General features: G+C 44.9%; 2 protein-coding genes across 2 annotated transcripts in view; both read left to right on the top strand.

Annotated features, from left to right (window-relative positions):
- Positions 1-18012, top strand: part of LOC308580565 (uncharacterized protein) — an 82676-nt gene that overhangs the window by 37059 nt on the left and 27605 nt on the right. The window contains exons 3-4 of the mRNA XM_081182399.1: positions 1525-1698; positions 3128-4750. Coding sequence (XP_081038525.1) covers positions 1525-1698; positions 3128-4750 — 1797 coding nt within the window. The remainder of the gene's footprint in view (positions 1-1524; positions 1699-3127; positions 4751-18012) is intronic.
- The window catches only part of LOC308580643 (uncharacterized protein), a 241891-nt gene continuing 225664 nt past the window's right edge, over positions 1786-18012 (top strand). The window contains exon 1 of the mRNA XM_081182596.1: positions 1786-1806. The gene's annotated coding sequence lies outside the window, so the exon portion shown is untranslated. The remainder of the gene's footprint in view (positions 1807-18012) is intronic.

Here is an 18012-nt window from a genome sequence, read left to right as displayed (position 1 = left end):
TTAATTAGCAACTCGCCAATGGTTAGATAGAAGAACAATAACTCAGGCTTTTTAGGAGCCTTGACAGCCGAATCCTGTTTATCAAAAGGCCTTGAAGATGAAAAGCATTCCCAAAGCCATACCAGATTCTTTGAGTTGTAAATTAAGCTTCATAACCTTTTTCACACAGAAACGGCATCTAAGATAGCCAGGTGTCAAGACTACAAATCAGCTAGGAACCTCCTTCCTGCAGATGGAGAAGATAACTTATTCACACTCTTTGAGACAGAAAGTCTGCAATTAAAGAAGCAGATACACATTCCAAGAATTCTACAGTGTTTGGCTCTCCCATAATGCTCTTCTTTAGCATGAGCCAAAGTTTTACCTTAACTAAGAGCCAGTGTGGTGTTCTGGTTAAGAGCGGTAGACTTGTAATCTGGTGAACCGGGTTCGCATCTCCACTCCTTCACATGCAGCTGCTGGGTGACCTTGGGCCAGTCACACTTCTCTGAAGTCTCTCAGCCCCACTCACCTCACAGAGTGTTTGTTGTGGGGGAGGAAGGGAAAGGAGAATGTTAGCCGCTTTGAGACTCCTTCGGGTAGTGATAAAGCGGGATATCAAATCCAAACTCCTCCTCCTCCTCCTCTTCTCCGATTTCCCAACTTCATTACAAACTCTTTATTGGTAATATATAGAGATAAATTGAGGATTTTTACAATTTTATAACATGCAGATAAAATTATGTGTTGTGAAACCAGAGAGAGGAGCTGGGGGAAGTCTTGGGGGTGGGGAGGGATTTTTTTTTCTTTTTTAGGGGGAAATGGGGGGGGAATAATGTGGATGATGTATTTTTGTTAAAATTGTTATGTTGGAATTCCTAATAAAAACATGTATTTTTTTTTAAAAAAAAGGAATTAAGGGAAAAGATGGTGTTGACCTGGAGTGGTTACAAAATTTCTGGTTTCTCCCCGAGTGCCACGGGCCCTGCTCCAAAGAGAGCTTCTCTAAAGAAAGCACAACCAAAAATCACTCCATTTTGCGTGAATAAGGAAAATGAGGAGGTGGCTAAGAAACAGCAGGAGCCAGATCCTATTCCGAAACCTTCTAGGGTCTCTCAGCAGCTCTAATGAGGAGAAGAAAGAGGTTTGGGGCCCAGCCAGCTCAACTGCTAAGGCATCTCTTGCACTGAGACGTGGGGGCACCTACATGTAATAGCTACTCGGCTGTATTCTGCCCATGCTCTGGGGTTGCAGTTTTCAGGCTTGGGGACAGGATGGTGCCTGGTTTTTGCACCAAGTTCTATCCATAAGCCCCACTGAGTTCAATGGGGTCCACTCTCAGTCACTACTGTGCACACCATGCCAGCCTTACGAAGTGGAGTGAGGTGCAAACAGATTAAGTTGGAATCACTGTAGATGTTTCAATAGGGTTTCTGTTGGGAAGGGGCTGCCCCATTTGTGCTTCTGCAGGAGCAGGGGAATATCTAGGGCAGGAGAATCCCTGCAGGGCCTCTGAGGCTCCCTTTGCTTCTTCCTCTCTCCCAGGACCCTGCAGTTTGTGGTGGCTTCCCTACTCCTCAGGAAGGATGAAAGAAACTGAATCTGTAAACCTAGCGAGGATGGAAGGGGGAAGATGGACAGTTGACCTTGTCAGGTTGTCTCCTGCATCCCTCCTCACAGCCTCTGAGCGTTCCCTCCCAGGGACCTCCGAAAGATCTGGTGAGTCCCAGGGGAGATGGGGACATGGATGGATGGGGCTGGACAGGTACTGGGGCTTGCTCATTTTGGGGGTGGGATGAGGCAGGCAGGTCGGTGGAGATTGAGAAGGTGAGCACCTTTTCGGTCTCTTCCACCTACCTGCCTGCCTTCCTGCGCCTTTGACATCTGCGGGGAATGCCCTATCAATGTCAGAGAACTCGCTGATCCATTGTGCAGCACTAGAAGCCAGGATTCTTTAAATTACCTGGACCTAATTTCAGGATTGACTGCAGATGGGGTCTCTGTGTTTCGCCTTTTTCTTTTCTTTTAGAAATAACTTTTCATTTTCTTTTAAAAACAAGGATCATATAGGACTAATAAATGATACAAATATGTAGACTGAGTCTTCTCAGTCTTCTCATGTGATTCTCAAAAATAGCAGAATAAATTTGCAGGAATATTAGTGGTTCATCATTAGTGGTTCATCATTAGTGGTCAGTTTATGAGTTCTGAGTTCATGAATTGGTTTAAATTGGGGGGGAAAGGAGAGATAGGAGAGTACAGAGTACAGAGTACATTCAACATCTCCTAGCCGAATGCCTAGTCAGGCGCTCTTGTGACTGTTGTGCTTTGATTAAGTGTGAGTCATAGTCATTTTTCCTCTACTGCTACCAATGAAACAATACAGAGTTGATCTCCTCATGGACATGGGACTGTGGTTCCAAGTGAAGAAAGTGATTTATAAATTTAAATTGAGACCAACCAAGTTGAGTTAGATGCTGATGGGGAGTGCGCAAATGAACACGTTCCTGTTTGTTGAGACATGGAGATTGCTGGCTCCTGACCAGAGGGCTCTGCATAAGGAAGTCAAGGAGGGGAATCGTGGAATCAGGCACCCTCTCGGCAAAGCTCCCCGTTGGATCATAAGATCAGCTTTGAAATTCCATACATAACTCTATGTGATGAACCTCCACTATTTGGATGGAGACCAACAGCATCTGGGATTCTAACATCCACACCGTGAGCCCTGAATGGAGGGATAGCAACTGGTTTCTCTGTGAATATTCTTTGTCTAGTCATGCCTTTTTAAACAATGACCAGGCTTGCCTGAACTGCCCAGGCCTTCTTAAATGCCAGCTTGAGAGTTTTTAGGGAAGTTGAAGTAACTTCTGTCAGGTTTGGGGTTTTTTTCTTTTACTTCTGTCTGCATTTGATCGACCAGAGATGACTGACCTTGCATATGGGGTGGATTCCAGGATTGAGCCAAATAAAATCTATCTCTGATAAAAGCCAAACAATTCCAGCCAACAAAGGCAGTGAAAACTCTAGTAAGGACTCACATCTAACTCTCTTCAGTTCTTGTTCTATCACAAGCATTCATTAACTTTGTTCAATAATGTGGAGGTCCATTTTTTCCTGAGGCTCTAATTAGCTACTCTCTTCATTGCAGATGGTGATGAATTGGAGGAGAAGAACAAGAGGGACCACAACCGAATCCACATAGCGGAGAAGTCCGACAAATATTCAAAGTGTGGAGACAACATCCTTCAGAAATCCCCGTCCACCTCCCATCAAACAAAGAGCTTAATTCGAAGGAATAGCCTCACTTCTCCCACTGGGGAGAAACCCTATCAGTGCTTGGAATGTGGGAAGAGCTTCAGTCGAAAGGACAGTCTCACTTCCCATCAAACAATTCATACAGGCGAGAAGCCGTATCACTGCTTAGACTGTGGAAAATGCTTCCGTCTGAAGGAAAATCTCACTTCCCATCAAAGCATTCATACCGGGGAGAAACCCTATCAGTGCTTGGAATGCGGAAAGAGCTTCAGTCACAGACCCAATCTTACTTCCCATCAAAGAACTCATTCAGGGCAGAAACCCTTTCAGTGCTTGGAATGTGGAAAGAGCTTCAGTCAGAGTGGGTATCTCACTTCCCATCAAAAAGTTCATACAGAGGAAAAACCTTATCAATGCTTGGAATGTGGAAAGAGCTTTCGTTATAGTGGTCATCTCACTTCCCATCACAGAATTCATACAGGACAGAAACCCTATCACTGCTTAGACTGTGGAAAATGCTTCCGTCGGAAGGAACATCTCACTACCCATCAAAGAATTCATACAGGGGAGAAACCATATCAGTGCTTGGATTGTGGAAAGAGCTTTCGTCATAGTGGTGATCTCACTTCCCATCACAGAATTCATACAGGGGAAAAACCATATCAGTGCTTGGATTGTGGAAAGAGCTTCAGCCAGAGTGGTGAGCTCACTTCCCATCACAGAATTCATACAGGGGAAAAACCATATCAGTGCTTGGATTGTGGAAAGAGCTTTCGTCAGAGTGGTGAGCTCACTTCCCATCACAAAATTCATACAGGGGAAAAACCGTATCAGTGCTTTGATTGTGGAAAGAGCTTTCGTCAGAGTGATGAGCTCACTTCTCATCACAGAATTCATACAGGGGAAAAACCATATCAGTGCTTCGATTGTGGAAAGAGTTTCAGTCACAGACACCATCTCACTTCCCATCAAAGAATTCATACAGGGCAGAAACCCTTTCAGTGCTTGGAATGTGGGAAGAGCTTCAGTCAAAGCCCCCATCTCATAATCCATAAAAGAATCCATACAGGGGAAAAACCCTTTCAGTGCTTGGAATGTGGGAAGAGCTTCAGTTGCAGCACAAAGCTCACTTCCCATCAAAGAATTCATACAGGGCAGAAACCCTTTCAGTGCTTAGACTGTGGAAAATGCTTCCGTCTGACGGAAAGTCTCACTTCTCATCGAAGAATTCATACAGGGGAGAAACCCTATCACTGCTTAGACTGTGGAAAGAGCTTCAGTCAACGCAGCGGTCTGACTTCCCATCAAAGAATTCATACAGGGCAGAAACCCTTTCACTGCTTAGACTGTGGAAAATGCTTCCGTCTGAAGGTAAATCTCACTACCCATCAAAGAATTCATACAGGGGAGAAACCCTATCAGTGCTTGGAATGTGGAAAGAGCTTCAGTCACAGGCAGAGTCTCATTTCTCATCAAGTAATTCATACAGGGGAGAAACCCTTTCAGTGCATGGAATGTGGGAAGAGCTTCATTCACAGAAAACATCTCACTTCCCATCAAAGAATTCATACAGGGGAGAAACCATATCAGTGCTTCGAATGTGGGAAGAGCTTCAGTCACAGCCGCAGTCTCGCTTTGCATCACAGAATTCATACCAGAGAGAAAACTTCTTAGTGTTTGGAATGTGGGAAAAGCTTCAGTCAGAGTGCCACTCTCTTGGCCCACCAAATAATTCATACAGGGTTGAAAGCATATCAGCGCATGGAATGTGGATAAAATTTCACTTGTAAAAAAGTCAATTTCAAGAACTAACAGCAGGGTGAATAATAGAATGGTAGATCCAGAATCTTTTTAAAAAAATTATTAGCATTTTCCACACAACAACATAATATTTATATAAAATTTCTTTTTTCCAAACTGAGATTTTTTTATCAAACCCCGTAAGCTTACTATCCTTCTCAAATATTGTTTTTAATTGGAAATATTCTAACCAATTCACACCCCTCTCCTTTAATTCTTCAAATTTCTTTACTATTGGGTAATCTTTTATCTCTTCTACAAGTTCCCTATATGTTAGCCAGCTATCTTTCATATTGCTTCTATGCAAGGCTGATGACTCTATAGGTGATAGCCACCAGGGAGTTTGGGCTGTTGCTCTTGTTTTATTTCCTTCCCATACTTCGAATAGGGTCTTTCTCACCAAATGATTAGTGAATCCTCTATGTGCTTTTATTTTATCGTGACCCAGGTAGCCATGCCACCCGAAAACTTTTCCCCAGCCCTCCAGGTCTAAGATTTCGGTATCTGTCAGTAACATCCAATCTTTCAGCCATGTCGTGCATGCAGCCTCAAAATACTGCTTGAGGTTTGGGACTGTGAACCCGCCCTTTTCTCTAGGCTCCATCAGTACTTTGAACCTTACTCTTGGCTTCTTACCTTGCCAGCTAAAATTAGAAAGATCCCTTTGCCAACCTTTAAAACATTTTGTCCCGATAATTATTGGGATCGTCTGGAAAAGAAAGAGCATTTTTGGTAGAATTGACATTTTTATCAAGGATATCCTTCCCCATAAAGACAAATTCAATTTATTCCATTTATTTCGATGTCCTTTTATTTCCTTCCACTTCTTCACATAGTTATCCTTGTACAAATTGCTATTGTTATTCAAGATCCATATCCCCAAATACTTCACTTTCGCGGTAATTTTAAGGCCTGTTACTCTTTCCAATTCTTCCTGTTCCTTTACCCCCATATTTTTCGTTAATAATTTAGATTTTTCTTTATTTAACTTAAAGCCTGATACGCCTCCATATTCAAACAATTTCTTTAGTGCTTCTTGTTACAGATAGGTAGCCGTGTTGGTCTGCCATAGTCAAAATAAAAAAAATCCTTCCAGTAGCACCTTAAAGACCAACTAAGTTAGTTCTTGGTATGAGCTTTCGTGTGCATGCACACTTCTTCAGATACACTGAAACAGAAGTTGCCAGATCCTTCTATATAGTGAGAAGGTGGGGAGGGGTATTACTCAGAAGGGTGGTGGGAATGGGTGATTGGCAGATAGCTGAGATGAGCCTGTTGACGACTCTTAACGACTGCAATAGGTCTTACAGGAAAAGGCAAGGGGTGAGAAGGTGAAAAATGGCTTAGTCATGTATAATGAGATAAGAATCCAATGTCTTTGTTCAAACCAGGTCTCTCCATGGTTTTAAGTTTGGTAATGAGTTGCAATTCAGCAGCTTCTCTTTCCAGTCTATTTCTGAAATTCCTTTGTAGTAAAACAGCTACTTTGAGATCTTGTATAGAATGTCCTGGGAGATTGAAGTGTTCTCCTACTGGTTTCTCTGTTTTGTGATTCTTGATGTCTTATTTATGTCCGTTTATTCTTTGGCGTAAGGTTTGGCCTGTTTGTCCAATATAGAGAGCAATATAGAGAGCAATATAGAGAGCTCTCTATATTGGACAAACAGGCCAAACCTTACGCCAAAGAATAAACGGACATAAATCAGACATCAAGAATCACAAAGCAGAGAAACCAGTAGGAGAACACCTATATATCATTTTCATAATGTTTTCTTTTAAGGCATTACATGCCGTAAACTTCACACCGGTGGTCCATAACCGTTCCCAGTCAGCAAACATGATATTATAACCAATGTCTTGCGCCCATTTAATCATAGCTGATTTGACCGTTTCATCCTGAGTATTCCATTTTAACAGCAAGTTATACATTCTCGAAAGTACCTTAGTTTTAGGTTCTAACAGTTCTGTTTCTAGTTTCGATTTTTCCACCTGGAAGCCTACTTTCTTGTCCATATTAAAAACTTCTCTAATTTGATAATAATGTAGCCAGTCTCGCACTTTATCTTTTAATTTCTCAAAACTCTGCAATCTCAATGTATCTCCATCTTGTTCTACTATCTCCCAATATTTCGGCCATTTGGCCTCCATATTGAGTTTTTTCAGAGCCTTAGCTTCCATAGGTGACAACCACCTTGGGATCTTGTTTTCTAACAGATCTTTATATTTTGTCCAGACATTAAACACTGCTTTCCTGACAATACGGTTCTTGAATGTTTTATGAGCTTTAACCTTGTCGTACCACAGGTATGCATTCCACCCAAACGCATTATTAAACCCTTCCAAATCCAAAATGTCATTGATTTATTGGTATTTCTACTCCTGCTATTCTACCTTCCTCATCTTAAAATATTAATTGTGGACATAACGCTGGTTTTACATAAATTACCACCCCTCTTTTCTTTTCCGCTCCTGCGGCTATAAACTCCAGACCCAAGTTCTTGTTTTTTAGATCCCGTATATGATCTTTAGATACATGGGTCTCTTGTAGACATATTATATCCTATTTTCCTTTCTTTAAGATACATTCTACTTTGTTCCTTCTCAGGTTCTTAGGTTGCAGGTTCTTTCAAATTTAGCTAATATATACAAACAGTGTTCATTTCTTTATTATATTAGTTTATTCTTGTTATTTCCAGTTTGCCCAGTAAGTGGAACCTTCTGTTGATTCTACTCGTGTCTTTCACTTCTTTTGCCACTAGGCATCCTTCTAGTTTTTTCTGCACTCTGTTTTCTCTCCTCTGGTTTCCCCTTTCATGTGTGCAGGCTGACTCCTTAGCTTCTCTTCCTGCTTGCCTTTGTTCGTGCCTGCCTTTGTTTCTGTTATGGCGGGGCTCCTCCATGCTGATTCATTCACCCTTCTCCTTCCCCTCACAGCCCCTTCGTCCCACACAGCCGACCCAGAGTGTTTTGTCCTTATTTCTTTTTAATTGAAGGCTCTGGTTGGTAGATTCGGAATCTAGTCCAACCCCCGCCAATGCAGAAAAAAACTCATTTCAAGCATCCATGACAGATGGCCATCCAGCGTCTTCTTAAATACCTCCAATGAAGGAGAGTCCTCTCTCTTCTGAGGGAGTTCCTTTTCACTGCTGGCTCTTGCTATCAGAAAGTTCTTCCTGATCTTTAGGAGGAATCTCCTTTTGTGTTGCTTGAATCACCTCTTCAGATTCCTTCATGACATTGAGAAGGAACGTTAATAGCCAATAATTGGAAAGGGAATTACGTTCCGACCAAAGAATGGCTGAATAAATCATGCGAATATAATGTAGAAACAATGGAAATGTTAAAATGATTATAGACAAGGATTAAGTGTAAGATATTGGTTGTGTTTAAAATAGATTTATGAAAGATTCAGAAAACATTGATTAGAATATTTGTATGAGATTGTATGGGGAAAATACGGAATAACATAAAAATTTGCTTAAAATGGATATATGAAGTGCAGTGTAATTTTATTATTGAGATATTTGTAGAATAAATTTGGAAGAAGTTCTTCCATTTTTTCTTCTTATTTTTTCTTTTTTTCCCTTCCTTTTCCTTTTTTTTCTTTTTTTATATATGTTTGCTTATCTGAAAAAACGTATGTATGTATTTGTATGTATTTTGCTTGTATTTTGCTTGTATTTTGCTTGTATTTTGCTTGTATTTTGCTTGTATTTTGTAATAATTATGTTAAATAAATTTAATAAAAAAATTAAAAATGTATCATTTTAGAAAGAATTTTAATTTCAGTTCTCTCTTTTTTTTAAAAGATATTTATTAAAGGTTTTAAACAATACATCACCCAACATATAAAACACCATCACCAACTTAAAGAAAGAAAAAAGAAGAAACAGAGAAAACAAACACAAAACAAATAAAATACAGCATAATTACTTTCCATTAAACCAAACTTCCATAAACCTTCCTTTCGGACTTCCTCACATCTCCCTTTCCTGCGTTCCCATTTATAACATTATATTCAGCAGTACTTCACCTTCTTTCAAATCTTATTGTGTAATTTTCAGAGATTTATATCTCCAATTTTGAACTATGTTTTCAAATATTTAAATATTTAAGTTTAACCTGCTGTTAATCAAAATTTCAACCTTGTTCTTATGGTTAGCTTATTTTCGTAAATCTTTCCACAAATTTACTAATGCCAGATTATTTCCTATCCTGCATCATCTTAACATTCATACAATTTACAATACTTTTGCAAATAGTCCTTGAACTTTTTCCAGTCCTCTTCCACTGTCTCTTCTCCCAGGTCCCGGATTCTGCCAGTCATTTCTGCCAGTTCCGTATAGTCTATCAGTTGCATCTGCCATTCTTCCAGCATGAATTTTAATTTCAGTTCTCAAAATTTGCTTACTTTAATCTCATCTTTTCCTTTCATTATCCTTTCAACCGTTGCTTCGCTAACTTGTTCTTCCTTACTCCACATCTTTTGAATAAGTTGGGTTGTCTGTTCATTTGTTTGTATAGTTCCTCTATTGGCTCTTCTAAACTCCTGTTTCCTGTCTCTTGGACTTTGGAAATTTTGTTGTATAGCCCTCCAATTTCTAACCAATATTGGTTACCTATATTCTCTATTACTTAAATGACTTTGAGGACTCTTGTGATGGCCTGGGAATCTGATTCAGAGGCTGAAGCGGAGGAATCCCAGCCTGCACAGGAGTCCCTGCCTCCAGGGCCGGCTGAGCCAGGGCAGGGGCTTGAACCTGAAGGGTCCTCACCTGTGCTGGATCCTCAGGAGCAGACACCAGATGAATCTACTCTGGCTCCGGAGGTGAGTGAGGACCCATTGCCTGCAGGTGCTCCTCTCCCAGCCCTGTCAGGGGAAGGTGAGTTTGCTTCTGGGTCCAGTAACCCTCCAGCCTCTCCTGAGCTGCAGAGGCTCAGGGCAGAGAGGCAGAGGGAACTAAGTTCTCTCAGGAGGAGTGCTCGCCTTAAGGCCAGGAGAGGCGAGTCACCTGTGGGCTGGGACCGCCCTAGGCCTCAGAGGAGATAAAGGCCAGTCAGCAACATCACTGGAAACCTGTTCCTGTCAGCACCCTGACCTGCTCTTCCTGAGTTCCTGACCACGCCCAGTTCCTTGCCTTGGACCCCGCTTCACCCTTGATGAACAGCCTCCAGACCCTCAACCCAAGACCGGACTCAGACCACGCCTCACGGTAACCCCCCCAGGACCAGCACAGTTTGCTCCCACCACACCCGCACTCCCCCTTCGTTGGGGTGCGTTTGGGAAGAGCCAGAAGCCATGGCCGACCAGGCAGCTGCGTTGGTGGCATTGGCCCAGGAGAACCAGGCCTTGACTCACACCGTTCAGCAGCTAAGCAATGCGGTTACGGCGCTTCAGCAGCGGTTGGACGCCTTACCGGCTCCTGGGGCCGACGCCCCAGTTTCTGGCAAGTACCCAGTGGCCCTGCCAGAGAAATTTGATGGGTCCCCGGCCAGCTTTCCCATGTTCCTCGCCCAGGCCAAGCTGTATATTCAGGGGCGATCCTTGAATTTTCCTGACAATCGCACCAAGGTGCACTTTTTGATCAGCTTGCTGAAGGACCAGGCAGCCAAGTGGGCTTTGCCACTGCTCCGGCAAGACTCTCCTTTGCTGACAGACTATGTGGGGTTTTGTAACCACTTGGAGACTGCGTTTGGCAACCCTCTGAAGGGGAGCCAAGCCAATCGGGCAATTCGTCGGTTGAAACAGGATAAGTCCACAGCCGCTGCCTACACCACAGAATTTCGGCTGTTGGCACAGGACTTGTCCTGGAATGACTCCGCACTGCGGGATCAGTATCTCGAGGGGTTTTTGGATGAGATACTGGACCAGATGGCCACGATGGATCGCCCCACCATGCTGGACGCCCTCATTCAGCGGAGCCTGCAGATAGACGATCGGTTGGAGGACCGTCGCCAGGCCCGGGACCGCCAGCACTCCCGGCTCCTGGCTCCAGTCCTTCCCAGCAGGTCCATGGCCACAGCCGAGTTGCCGGACTAGCCAACGCAGCTCAGGGCAGTGTGACCTCACCTCTCCCCCTCAAAGACGCAGCGTCGCGAGGGGAATCTGTGTCTCTGCTGCGGTGGGAGTGGACATTACGCCCGATCCTGTCCCGAGAAGATGCCAGCCACAGGGAAACCACCAAGCCGAAGGCCCTGGTACATGGGGTCCCAAACCATGCAAGAGGGGCCCTCACCAATGGAATTGCGACACCTCATGGTTCCGGTGCGCCTATACCTCTCTGGCGGGCCCTGGATTCTCACCCATGCTCTGGTGCATTCAGGGGCAACCCGCTCGTTTATGGACTCTGCCTTTGCTGCCCATCACCAGGTGCCACTCCAGGATAAGTCGGAACTGGTATAGGTGGAGGCAATTGACAGATGGCTCCTGCGCTTGGGCACCATTACTCAGGAGACCCAGCCCTTGGTTCTGTGTCACCAGCAGCACCGGGAGGTGTGAACTTTGGACATTGCTACCATGCCCTGCTTTCCCCTGGTGCTCGGGATGGACTGGCTGGAGTCTCACAATGTTCACATCAACTGGGTCAATCGGACTGTGCACTTCCCAGACCCGTGTCCCCATGCTCGGTCCTGGATGCTAGCGGCTGCCCCCAGCGGGGAGGCTGCGTCAACTCTCCTTGCTGTTTACCAGGACTACCAAGATGTGTTTGAGGAACGGGGGGCAGACCAGCTGCCGCCCCATCGGTCTTTCGACTGCAGCATAGACCTCCAGACCAGGGCGCCCCTGCCTGTGAGTTGCCTATACTCTCTTACGGAGCTGGAGCGCGAAGCTTTGCAGGACTTCCTTTGCAAGATCCTGGAGCGGGGTTCATTCGGCCGTCCACCTCGCCCACCGCCGCTCCAGTGCTCTTTGTTAAGAAGAAGTGTGGGGAGCTTCATCTTTGCCATGATTACCGGGCCCTGAACAAGATTACTATCCCAGACCGGTACCCTTTGCTCCTTATCTTGGAGTTGCTGGAGTGGGTGCAAGGGGTGCAGGTGTTCACCAAGCTAGACCTCCGGGGGGCCTACAATTTGATTCGGATCGGAGCAGGGGATGAGTGGAAGACCTCCCGGCCTACTTCAGCTGTTGCCAGTCCCACCACGTCCTTGGCCCATGGTCTCACTGGACTTTGTGGTGGACTTACCCCAGTCTCGTGGCTGTACCTGCCTCCTGGTTTTCACAACCATTTCACTAAGATGGTGCACTGTGACCCTTGCCCATCTGTACCCACGGCCAAAGAAACTGCTCAGCTATACATTCAGCCCATCTTCCGCCTGCATGGCCTTCCTGAGCATGTGGTTTCCGACTGGGGCGTCCAGTTCACATCCCTGCTTCTGGCGAGCATTGCATCAGGCCCTCAGGACAGAGGTCTGTCTACAGCCTACCCCCTGCAGACCGATGGTCAGACGGAACGGGCAAACGCGGTGCTGGAGCAGTATCTGCGGTGTTACTCCAGCTTCCAGCCGGACAACTGGGGCGACCACCTAGCATTGGCAGAGTTCGCTTACAACAATGCAGTGACCACCTCCACCCAGCAGACCCCCGGAGGGAGCTAGGTTCTCTCAGGAGAAGAGCTCACCTTAAGGCCAGGAGAGGCAAGTCACCTGTGGGCCAGGAAAACTGTTCCTGCCAGCACCCTGACCTGCTCTTCCAGAGTTCCTGACCACGCCCGGCTCCTTGCCTTGGACCCCGCTTCGCCCTTGATGGACAGCCTCCAGACCCTCGACCCAGACCACGCCACACTGTAAACCCCCCCCCCAGACCAGCACAACTCTCCTCTATACATACCTTTAACTATATGATATCCCTTAGCGTTTAGAATTTTCCACCATTTGGGATCATCTGTTACCTCATAAATACTTTCTAAGGGTGCACTTAGAGAAATCCTTTTAACCAGAAAGGTTGCCATTTCCTCCATATACCTAATGCCAATTTCCTGGGGCCTATTGCAGATTTCAAATCTTTCATTACATTATTTTCGAAAATTCCAACTCTTACTGCGCCATTGTTTGCCTCATCCTCAAATTTGATCCACTTTTGTTTGTTTTCAACTGCAATTTCTAGTAATTTTTTTAATTGAACAACTTCGTAATAATTGTAAATGTTTGGGAGGCCCCACCCTAGTTCTGATTTGTGGTTGTACACAAATCTCTTTTGCATCCTAGATTTTTTACTTCCAAATATCCATTGTCTTGTCTCACAATTCCATTGTTCCATTTGCTGTTTTCTCATCTCTAGTGGGATAGCTTGGAAGAGACAGCTCAGCTTAGGGACCCAGAACATTTTAGTAACCTTGACTCTAGCTGTAATGCTTAGCATTTTGTTTCTCCATCTTTTCATATCCTTTAGTATTTTATTCCATACCTTCTTATAGTTGAATTCTGCAGTCTTGTTAATATTTCTGCAGAGTTTGATGCCTAGGTATTTTATTCTTTTAGACACCAGGCCCATTCCTGTTATGTTGTTTATTACGTTTTTTTCTGGAGAAGGGGACGACAGAGGACGAGATGGTGGGATAATGTTCTTGAAGCTACCAGCATGAGTCTGACCAAGCTGCGGGAGGCAGTGGAAGACAGAAGTGCATGGCGTGCTCTGGTCCATGGAGTCACGGAGAGCTGGGCACGACTAAACAACAACACATTATTTCTGATTTTGTTGTATTTATCCCTAATCCAGAATATTCCTCAAAATCTTCGAATATTATCTTTTATTCTTTTATCTCTTCCTTAGGATTTGTTATGATTCCAATAATATCATCTTCAAACAAATTGATTTTCATCTTCTCTTTCCCAAGCTTATAGACCTCTATCCTTCCACAGTTTCTTATCCTTTCCGCTAGTTGTTCTATAGCCATTATAAATAGGAACGGCGAAAGAGGACACCGCTCCCGAACGCCTCTGTGTATTGGGAAAGGTTGGGAGTATTCCCCATTAACTCTCCCCACTGCTGTTCTTTCCTTATATAGTTCTTGTATCGCGAACTGATAAAGGTAAAGGGACCCCTGACCGTGTGAGCCAGTGTGGTGTAGTGGTTAAGAGCGGTAGTCACGTAATCTGGGGAACCGGGTTCGCGTCTCCGCTCCTCCACATGCAGCTGCTGGGTGACCTTGGGCCAGTCACACTTCTTTGAAGTCTCTCAGCCCCACTCACCTCACAGAGTGTTTGTTGTGGGGGAGGAAGGGAAAGGAGATTGTTAGCCGCTTTGAGACTCCTGAAGGGGAGTGAAAGGCGGGATATCAAATCCAAACTCTTCAAACTCTGGGGTTGCGGCGCTCATCTCGCTTTATTGGCCGAGGGAGCCGGCGTACAGCTTCCGGGTCATGTGGCCAGCAGGACTAAGCCGCTTCTGGTGAACCAGAGCAGTGCACGGAAACACCGTTTACCTTCCCGCCGAAGCGGTACCTATTTATCTACTTGCACTTTGACGTACATTCGAACTGCTAGATGGGCAGGAGGTGGGACCGAGCAACAGGAGCTCACCCCGTTGTGGGGATTCGAACCATCGACCTTCCCATCAGTAAGCCCTAGGCTCTGTGGTTTAACCCACAGTGCCACCCGCATCCCTTCGTGAACTGATAAACCTCTCGTATTCCATATTTTGTCATTATTTCCCATAAAAATTCCTGTGAGAGTGTATCATATACTTTAAAAACATCTAATTTCAGTAGCCCAAACTTTTTTACTTGTCCGTGATATTGGTCTTCTTTTATTATTTGGGGGATGCCATAATTTTGGCGAAGATTTTATAATCTTGGTTTAATAGACTTATAGGTCTATATGAACCTACTTCTTTAGGGTCTTTTAAGATTACCATTATTTCTGCCTTTCTCCATGTTTCTGGGGCCTTTTCCCCTTCTAGTATACTGTTAAAAAGTTGTTGTTGTTCCAGGCCCAAAATTTCTACCATTTCTTTATAAAATTCAGCTGTAAAACCTTATGTCGTTATTATGCAGTTTTTGTGCATAAGGTTTCATTGGGCTTTCTTGCCTTAAAGTAGCCTGGGATACATCTCGACTCACCCACACTCTTTTCCCTTGGAAACTCAACTCTTTAATTTCCTTCAAAGTCTGGTATACCTGCTGTTGCAGCTTCTCTCTAGAAAATGTAACTATTACATTCCTGGGGGATTTTCTCCCCTTAGGCCCTCGGCAGCAATGGGCTCATTCCACATCTTCTGCCTTCAGACTAACTCCTTGAGTACTACTACTACTGCTGCTACTACTACTACTACTAATAATAATCTACTACTAGTACTAAAAAGGTAAAGGTACCCCTGCCCGTACGGGCCAGTCGTGTCTGACTCTAGGGTTGTGCGCCCATCTCACTTAAGACGCCGGGGGCCAGCGCTGTCCGCAGATACTTCCGGGTCACGTGGCCAGCGTGACAAGCTGCATCTGGCGAGCCAGCGCAGCACACGGAAACGCCGTTTACCTTCCCGCGAGTAAGCGGTCCTTATTATCTGCTTGTACCCGGGGGTGCTTTCGAACTGCTAGGTTGGCAAGCGCTGGGACCGAGCAATGGGAGCGCACCCCGCCGCAGGGATTCGAACCTTTTAAACATTAAAAGCTTCCCTAAACAGGGCTGCCTTCAGATGTCTTCTAACAGTTTGATAGTTATTTTTCTCTTTGACATCTCATGGGAGGGCATTCCACATGGTGGGTGCCACTACCAAGAAGGCCCTCTGCCTGGTTCCCTGTTACTTGGCTTCTCATACCGAGGGAACCGCCAGAAGGCCCTCGGCGCTGGACCTCAGTGTCCGGGCAGAACAATGGAGTGGAGCATAGCCAGGTTCTCAAAGTTTCTTCCAACTATTTAGCCTGTATTTCTTCCGGAATTCCTCCCAAAATCGTATTAGCTCTTCTCTGGGGGTCCGGCAATTCTGCCCCCTGTTTAGATAGTGTAGTTACTTTTTTTTCATTTTCCTGGGCTAGCTCTTTAGCTTGAATTGCTAATTGCTTCACCCCCTTAATTTTGACTCCTTCAAGCATTACAATATATAAATCCTAGTTAAAATATTTTAAAAGACTTCCACTGCATTCACCGCACGTCTCTTCGTTATCTTGCTCGCCTTTACATCTGTTCTTCAATCATTTCCCTTCCTTAGGTTCTTTCATAATCCGTCAAATCTTTATGTTCTCTATATTCTTCACAAGAATATTTGAGCCCTGCTTGTATAAATATTCATTTAAGCATTCCCATTGTTTCTGTATTATAGTTTTCGATTTAAGGTAAAGGTAAAGGTACCCCTGCCCGTACGGGCCAGTCTTGCCAGACTCTAGGGTTGTGCGCCCATCTCACTCAAGAGGCCGTGGGCCAGCGCTGTCCGAAGACACTTCCGGGTCACGTGGCCAGCGTGACATCGCTGCTCTGGCGAGCCAGAGCCGCACACGGAAACGCCGTTTACCTTCCCACTGGTAAGCGGTCCCTATTTATCTACTTGCACCCGGAGGTGCTTTCGAACTGCTAGGTTGGCAGGCGCTGGGACCGAACGACGGGAGCGCACCCCGCCGCAGGGATTCGAACCGCCGACCTTTCGATCGGCAAGCCCTAGGCGCTGAGGCTTTTACGCCTTATTAAATCCGTCAATTTTGCAAACTCCAGGTACTCACATAGTTTACGTAACCAGTCCCCTTTCGTTGGGATATAATTTCCTTTCCAATGACTGGCTACCAACATTTTCGCTGCTGCTGTTGCATACAGAAAGATGTTAATTTTGTCTTTGGGGATATGCTTACTCAAGATTCCTAGTAAATATGCTTCTGCCCTCCTGATATATGATACTTTATCAATTTTTTAATCTCTTCATGGATCATCTCCCAATTTTTTTTTATCTCTGGACATGTCCACCACATATGGTATAGAGTGCCTTTCATTCTATTACATCTCCAGCATTTATTACTATTTGATCTATTCGTTTCTGCCAGTCTGTCTGGTGCCATAGACCATCTGTGGTGCATCTTCATATAAATCTCTTAATGAACACTAAGCTGTAAAATTGATATTTTTCCCCAAAAACTTTTTCCAATCTTCAGAATCAGTTGTATATCCTAAATCCTGTTCCCACTTTAGAATATTCTCTCCTTTGACTTCTTGATCTGGGAGGACTTTATCTAATAATCTATTTATTTTAGAGAGTGTGTTTTGATTATTTTGTAAAGCCTCTCTTTCTAATTTTGATATTTTATTTCCCAAATCCCCTAATTTTTATATCTTTCTTGTATGTAGCCTTAAGTTGGAAATATTCTAACCAATTTATTCCCAGTATTTTGAGTTCTTCGTATTCTTTTAATTTGATACAGTGGTACTTCGGGTTACATACGCTTCAGGTTACATACGCTTTAGGTTACAGACTCCGCTAACCCAGAAATAGTGCTTCAGGTTAAGAACTTTGCTTCAGGATGAGAACAGAAATCGTGCTCCGGCGGACCCCTGGACTGTTACATCCAGTCAAAGGCGACTGTGGGACTTGGGGCTCTCGTCTCCGCTGTCAGCCCCCCCCCCATCTTATGCACACTGACGACAAGGGAGGTGGGGGTTCCCGGGTACCATTCTGCTGTGTGCATCTGGATCCCTACTTTGAAATGACTAAATAATTGAATGTTAAAGGGCCTCTCCTGGAAGCGCCACTGGCAGGGTACGTGGGATCCGGCTGTGAAGTTGGGGACCTGAAAAGTTTCCTTGGAAGTCTCCCCCCCCCCTACACACACACACACACACACACACACACACACACACACAGACGTGTCTCTTTTCCTGGAGGGCCAAGAGATGCTCCCCTGTCCTGCACCCCCAGGGGCCCTTGATGCAGAGTCCTTGGCCCAGATGGAGAAGGGAGGGCAGCCCCTAGAGCGCAGAAGCAGGCAGGGGGAGGGAGGGAGGGGCGGTCTGGGTGCCCTCGGCTTGCCAAGGGTTAAAAGGAGCAGAGCTGGATTCCTA

The sequence above is a fragment of the Podarcis bocagei genome (assembly GCF_964188305.1).
Source record: "Podarcis bocagei genome assembly, chromosome: 2".
Classification (NCBI taxonomy): Eukaryota; Metazoa; Chordata; class Lepidosauria; order Squamata; family Lacertidae; genus Podarcis; species Podarcis bocagei.
Note: the sequence above shows the minus strand (reverse complement) of the source record. Positions and strands in the feature narration are given on the sequence as shown.